This window comes from Penaeus monodon, chromosome 7 (genome assembly GCF_015228065.2).
Source record: "Penaeus monodon isolate SGIC_2016 chromosome 7, NSTDA_Pmon_1, whole genome shotgun sequence".
Taxonomy (NCBI): domain Eukaryota; kingdom Metazoa; phylum Arthropoda; class Malacostraca; order Decapoda; family Penaeidae; genus Penaeus; species Penaeus monodon.
The window spans coordinates 208,023-215,522 of record NC_051392.1 but is presented as its reverse complement, the minus strand read 5'-3'; the positions used below and the strand labels follow the sequence as shown (position 1 = coordinate 215,522).

Genomic DNA, 7,500 nt, shown 5'->3' with positions numbered 1-7,500 from the left:
GGTTCCATCACATCTATGTTGGTATAAGGTACTGTTTCACTTTTAAAAGGCAAAATATCATGGCATTGCAAAAAAAGAGCGCAATTCCCTCCAACTGCGACAACAAGCATTTTGATGAGTTTCAGGCTGTTGACTAAATCTATTTATCAATGTAAGAAATTATTGTTACGAAGTCCAGATATTTCCCAGGGCTCTGTCCTGCCAGAATAAATGAGATGAAGATTTCATTGATCAGGCTGGGTAGGGTGGTAGCAGCTCCCAGAAAGGGGAGTAGGGGGTCCCCTATATACCATCCACGTGTTACAAAAGCACATCCTGACAGAACATACGACGTGAAGATTTTGCAGAATAAGAAAATTTGTTTTTATCCTACAATTTCCTTGATACTTATCATGCCTCCCCAGATACTGGGGCCAGTATCGTTGCTGTATTTCATTTGTGAAGGAAGTGCTAACTAGATTCGTTTGAAATGCAACAAGAGCTTTCAGAAAAACATATTTTTCACCTAGAAATTTGTGTTGGGCATCATTTCCAAATTTTCTGTAAGTTTTTAATTTCCCACAACCATCCAGATCTTGCAATTATTATTCCATTTTTTCAATTAGCTACTCTGTAATGTCAAAGGAAATACATGAAAGTATTGGTTTTGTTTACAGAATGACCTTACCCCTCTGAGATTAAGTCCCTATTGCTCCAGTCATTGCTGGGAAATCCATGTGCATTATCACACGAACAAAAAAACCTTCCTACCAACCTTCCTGAATGCCCACCTGATCGCCTTGGGCTTGCTATCTGTGCTGTATTTGTAGCGACCTATTTTCTTCACTTTTAATGTTACTTTTTGCCTATACAGATTATATCACGTATTTGTGAGTACAGTTGTTTGTAATTATAATAGTGATATTACATTCTGTAAATGTGTACCAATATATCATGTGTTGCACAACTTTCTTGTTATCTACTAGCAAATGTAGTATCACAGATGAAGTGTTTTCATTTTGGTCATTCTGTCCTCTACAGAAAATATTTGCCTTGTACTAAATGGCAATATTTTAGCTGAAGTAATTTGGTCTTTGTCTCAGAGGGATGTAGTTACTCTGTATACACATGCAATTTTTAACCCTTTGCTGACGGGTGACTTCCTGATGCGGAAGCCCTCTCTCCCGGGTTGTATTCATAGTTGCTCGGGCCCCGCTACCAGAGGCTCATATCGTCACCCTAGCATGCGCAACCGCTCATGCCCAATACCAGCATCCCTTGCCTTTTCTTCATAATACTAAGAACCTATGTTGTATTTTAGTATTATTATTTTGTAAGGTCTCTATTTGCCATAGTTCTGATAAATCAAGACTGTAGGATTTTTTTTTTGTTATATAGACTCCATAGTTGATCATTATTCGCTCTATAGTCTGAATAAAATAAGCATATTGGTATTTTCACATGGTTTTACATCATCACTTCGTGAATACTATATAATGTCCTTGGCCAATGTAGTAGATTACCAACGTAATTTTTTAGACACTAACCTTGGAAGCCCGAGAAGCCTTTATGAAATGCATTGTATAGGAAAAATGAGTGTTAAAAACTACTTAATCACATTTTCAGTGGCAAAAAAATTATAATTTGCCATAATTGTAACAAAAAAACTCATGGCATGGCCATACATGCCCTGGAATACGACATGTGCACCATGGCATGTATGTACATGCCACCCGGCAGATAGTCCAGGCATGCCATGGCATGTACGTTCATGCCACCCATCGGCAGTGGGTTAATTGTTTTCACATTCTACAAATATATTTTGATTCTGTTATTTTATGTTTTGTTATAAACAAATTTTATCTTGGTACTTCATACCAAATGATGCATCGTAGACCATGGTAACCTCTTTTTGACCTATTCCAATTCTGGCTATTCTATTTTCTGTCTTTCCCTGTGTAAGGAATCCAGCCTTGGCCTCTCCCATTATTGGATTCCTGGAGAACGTTAAGGATCAAACCCTTTTATTGATCTAGGCTGGCTATGGTATGCTGTCATCAGAGTAATCATTATATCTGTGAAACTCAAATTAATTTGTGGTAGGCTTCTGTAACTACTTTGCAGAATGAATTAAATTCTTGATATGAATTATTTGATAACACCACAGAGTTGATTTTCTTTTTTGAATAATGAGAAAGACACTGAATTCCAGGTACATGTGCACGGTGTGAAATGAAAAAATCCACTGAGAAATTTACTACATCACAACTTTACCTATCTCCTATACACGCATATGGAGTGAGGCATTTGAAGCAGTTTCCTTATAGCCATGATTGACTTATCACTGTATGTGTATAGGGGAGAAGAGGGGTAAAGCTGAGAAGTAGTCAATAGTAAATGGTAGGGTATCATTTCAAACCTTGTGAGCGAACCCAGATACTCGGACACAGTGGTTGTGTAAGCACCTTTTTGCTCTGATACAAACATGTATGATTATATGTGGCTGTTTCAGTATTCTAGATTGTTGTTTTCTTAAGCCTTGGGCAGTGTAGAATATATGTCTATTACAACATGTTTCAAAACAACCAAATTAGTTCACCCCCACTATTGTTCTGGTTCAGTAATATTAATGAAATCATATACAAATGTGACTTTACTTTTGTAAAGGTTGTGAGATTTAGTCAAATCATTCCTAGGGCCGTTGAAGAACTGGTCTAAATTTCTATTATTTTCTGGTAAAGGTCAAGGCAGCTACTGCAAGTAATATATATCTCTATAGAATATATATATTACTTTTGGTTTGGGACTAGATTAAAAGGTTTCTTAGAATTCATAAGTTAGACTACATGTACTCCATTGGCTGATATTTTCTGCCCTTTCCAGGCAGGAGCTTATGAGTATGAAGAGGACGGTGAGAAGGGTGCGGCAAACAAGAAGCCAAATGGACTACCCATCTGGGGCAATGAGAAGTCCATGAACCTGAACCCCCTCATCCTAACCAACATCCAGTCCTCGCAGTATTTCAAAGGTAGGTAAGACACTGAGCATTCTTTCTCTTCATTCGTGTGTACAAGATAGAAGGTTGTTTAGGCAGTGGTTAGATCGTGCTTCACTGGGAATGTCATGCTGCATCGATTCATGTGGGTGTGTATATGTATATATACGTATATATATATATATATATATATATATATATAGTATATATATACGTATATATATATATATATATATATATATATATATATACGTTATATATATTATATAACGTATATATATATAATTATATATATATCTATATATATATATACGTATATATATATACTACTATAAAAATATAATATATATATTATATATATTTTATATATATCGTATATATATTATATATATATATATGATATCTATCGTTATATATATATATATATAATAATAAACTATATATATATATTCTACTATTTTATATATATATCTATATATATTATATCGTCTATCTATATCTATATTCTATTATATCTTATATATATATATATATATATATCTTATATATATCTCTCTATATCTTATCTCTCTCTCTTCTCTATGCTCTATATATATCTTAGATATATATACGTCATATCTAAATCTAACTACCGTATATATATATACATATACGTACTTATCTATCTATATAACGTATCTATATATATATACGTTATCTATATATATGCTATCTATCATATTGTAAGAATACATCTCTTATATACTATGCGTATAGAATATATATCTATATCTATCTCATATATTACCGTATCTATAGATATCTCGATATATCTCTCTCTAATCTATCTACATCTATTTCTACGTATATATATATCTCTATGTCTATATCTATCTTCTATATCTATCCGTCTATCTAATCTATATATATATATATATATAGATCTATATCTCTATCATCCTTATATATATATATTCATCTAATCTATCTGTATATATGTATATTCTCCGTATCTCTACCTCTACTATATTATCTTTCTCTTCTATCTCTATCTATCCTCTCTCCGTATCTCTATACCCTATGTTCTCTCTCTCTCTCTCTTATCTCTCTATATCTCTTCTCTATCTTCTCTCTCCGTATCTCTATTATCACTCTCTGTCTCTCTCTCTGGTCTCTCTCTCTCCTATCTATGTCGTCTCTCTGTCTCTCTATCTGTCTCTACTCTCTGTCTCTCTACGCTGTCTCTATTCTATTTCTATCTTCTGTCTCTCTCTCTCATGTCTCTCTCTCATGTCTCTCTCCTCTGGGCCTGCTCTCTGTCCTCTCTCTCTGTTCCTCTCTCTGTCTCTCGTCTCTCTCTCACTCTGTCTGATCTTCTCTGTCCGCTGTTCTCTGTCTTCTTCTCTGTCTCTCGCTCTTCTCTGTCTCTCTGTCTCTCTCTCTCTGTTCTTCTCTCTGTCTCTGTCTCTCTCTCTCTGTTCTGTCTCCTCTGTCTCTGTGCTCTTCTCTCTGTCTCTTCTGGCTCTCCCTCTCTGTCTCTGTTCTGTCATCTCTCTCTCTGTCTCTCTCTCTGATCTCTGTCGCTCTCTCTCTTCTCGCTCTCTCTCTCTGTCTCTGTCTCTCTCTCTCGTCTCTTCCTGTCATCTCTCTCTTAGTAGCTCTCTCCCCTGTCCCCTATCCTCCTCTCTCCCCTCTACTCTCTCTCTCTCTCCCTCTATCTCTCTGTCTCTGTACTCTCTCTATGTCTCTGTCCTCTCTGTCTTGGCTCTCTCATGTCTCTGTCTCTCTCTGTCTCCTTTGTTTTCGTCTCTCTCTGTTATCTGTCTCTCTCTCTGTCTCTTTTTCTCTCTTGTCTCTGTCTCTCTCTCTCTGGCTTCTCTCTCCACTCTCCCTCTCTCTCCTCCTCTCTCTCTCTCCCCTCTCCCTTCTCTCTCCCCTCTCTCTCTTCTTCCTCTCTCTCGCCCTCTCGCTCTTGCTCCCTCTCTCTCTCTCTCCTACTATCTTCTCTCTTATATATACTACCAACTGTGTGTGTGTATCTCTCTGTCTCTATATGATTCTCCTCTGTGTATATCCTCTGTTCGGTGTGTCTCTCTCTTTGTCCGCTGTCTCTCTCTAGTGTCTCTATCTTGTCTCTCTGTGTATCCTATTCTCTCTATGTCTCTCTCTGTCTCTATCTGTCTCTCTCTGTCTCTCTTGTTCTCTGTCTCTCTCTGTTAATCTCTTTCTCTCTCTGTCTCTGTTCCTCTCTGTGTCTTCCTCTGTCCTCTCCTCTGTGTCTCTTCTCCTGTCTCCCCTTTTCCTTCTGTCTCTGCGCTCTGTGTCTCTCTCTTTTCTGTGTCCTCTCTGTCTGTGTCTCCTCTCTTGTCTCTCTCTCTGTCTCCTCTCTTTTTCTCTCTCTCTGTCTCTCTGTCCCTCTGTCTCTCTCTTGGGTCTCTCTGTCTCTGTCTCTCTCTGTGTCTCCTATGTCTCTGTCTCTCTCTTGTTGTCTCCTCTGTCTCTGTCTCTCTCTCTGTGTCCCTCGCCTGTTCCGCCTGTCTCTCTCTCTGTTGGATCTCTCTCGTCTCTGTCTCTCTCTGTGTCGATATCATCGTCTCTGTTCTTCTCTCTTTGGGGTGGGGTGTCTCTCTCTGTCTCTGTCTCTCATCGCTGTGTCTCTTCTGTCTCTGTCTCGTCGTGGGTCTCTCTCGTGTCTCTGTCTCTCTCTCTCTCTGTCTCTCTCTGTCTTATCTCTCTCTCTGTGTGTGTCTCTCTCTGTCTCTGTCTCTCTCTTGTGTGTCTCTCTCCATCCTGTCTCTGTTCTCTCCTCTGTGTCTCTCTCTCTGTCCTGTCTCTCTCTCTGTGGTTCTATCTCGGTCTCTGTGTCTCTGCTTTGTGTCTCTCTGTGTCTATCTCTGTCCTCTGTCCTCTCTCTGTGTCTCTTAATGTTCCTGTCTCCTCTGTGTCTCTCCTGTCTCTGTCTCTCATCTGTGTCGCTCTCCTGTCTCTGTCTCTCTCTGGTGTCTCTCTTCTGTCTCGTCTCTCTCTCTCTCTCTCCCTCTCTCTCTCTCTCTCTCTCTCTCTTCTCTTTTCCTTCTTGTCTCCCCTTTTTGTTTGTTCTCTTTTTTTGTTCTCTTTTCTGTCCTTTTTTCTTGTTTTTTTTCTCTTTGTTCTTGTCTCTTTTTTTTTTCTCTGTCTTCGGGTTTTTTTGTTCTCTCTCTTTTTCTCTCTCTCTCTCTCCCCTCTCTCTCCTTTTCTCCTCTTCTCTCTCTCTTCCTCCTCTCTTTTTGTTTCTCTCTTCTCTCTCTTTTTTCTCTTCCTTGTTTGTTCTTTTTTTCTGTCTCTGTCCTCTTTTTTTCTTCTCTTCTCTTTTTTTCTCCTCTCTCTCTCTCCCTTTTTCTCTCTCTTCTCTCCTCCTCTCTCCCTCTCTTCTCCTTTCTCCCCTTTTTCCTCTGTCTCTCTGTCTCTCTCTTCTCTGTCTTGTCTCTCTGTCTCTCTCTCTCTCTCTTTTCTCTCTCTCTCTACTTTTTTCTTTCTCTCTCAGAGCTCCAATCACTCGACGATAAACAGGCAATAAGGTTAGGTAACAGAAACTTGTTAAGTTAAAGAATTGTCTAAAAGCTTTAGGTGAGCCTGAGATGCCGACATCCAAACTGGACAGCAATGCCCAAAGAAAGGCAAAATAAGAGAGAGAGAGAGAGAGAGAGAGAGAGAGAGAGAGAGAGAGAGAGAGAGAGAGAGAGAGAGAGAGAGAGAGAGAGAGAGAGAGAGAGAGAGATATGGGGAGTCAGGGACATACAAGATGAGAGAGAGAAGGTTGGGGGGGGAGCGGAGGGGAGGGAGGGAGGGAGGGAAAGAGAGAGATAAAGAAAGAGAGAGAGATGGGGGGAGAGTGAGAGGGAGAGAGAGAGAGAGAGAGATGGATAGGCCTATACTAAATAGAGTCGCATATATTTTTCCTTGTGTATGTATGTAACATATATGTGTGCACATATGCGTACATAATGTACACGAATATGGCCTAAATATTACACATATTTTATCGTATTCCTTGTTTATTAATAAGCCTCTTGTGCATACGTTAAAAAAAAATGAAAATTAAATATCCGCTCGTAATGAGCGAGGTTGCGAGCACGTGGCGACCATAACGGTAATTCTTTCATCTGGCGACATTCGTTCTTCCCGATTATTTTTCACCGATTAAATACCGATACAATTGTTTCTTCCACTTATTTTTTTTTTCTTTCTTTCTTTTTTTTTTGTCATCCGAATTTGGTGTCCAGGAAAAATAAAAAGCAATAATAAGAACATTACAGATGCTACACCGACACTCGAACTCCTCCCCAACCCTCCTGCGCGGGAAACTCTCAAGAAAATTCAGTCGCGCTGCGTTGATGTTTCGAGGCAGACTTGTTTCATCTTGGCAGTCATTCATCAAGTGCAACCTCATCGACCTGATTATCCTCTGAGTCAAACTCCGAGGTAATATCCCGTGAAATTAATACTATAATCTATTGGTGTGTTCTTAATATTTTAAACATTGTGTATATGTGGTTTATATACATATA

General features: G+C 38.8%; 1 protein-coding gene across 1 annotated transcript in view; it reads left to right on the top strand.

Moving 5' to 3' along the window:
* Positions 1 to 3,007, top strand: part of LOC119574908 (pre-mRNA-splicing factor 38B-like) — a gene marked incomplete at its 3' end in the record, with an annotated part of 5,345 nt that extends 2,338 nt beyond the window's left edge. The window contains 1 exon segment of the mRNA XM_037922179.1: positions 2,863 to 3,007. Within this exon segment, the coding sequence (XP_037778107.1) occupies positions 2,863 to 3,007 (145 nt within the window).
* Between the last annotated feature and the right edge of the window lie 4,493 nt (positions 3,008 to 7,500).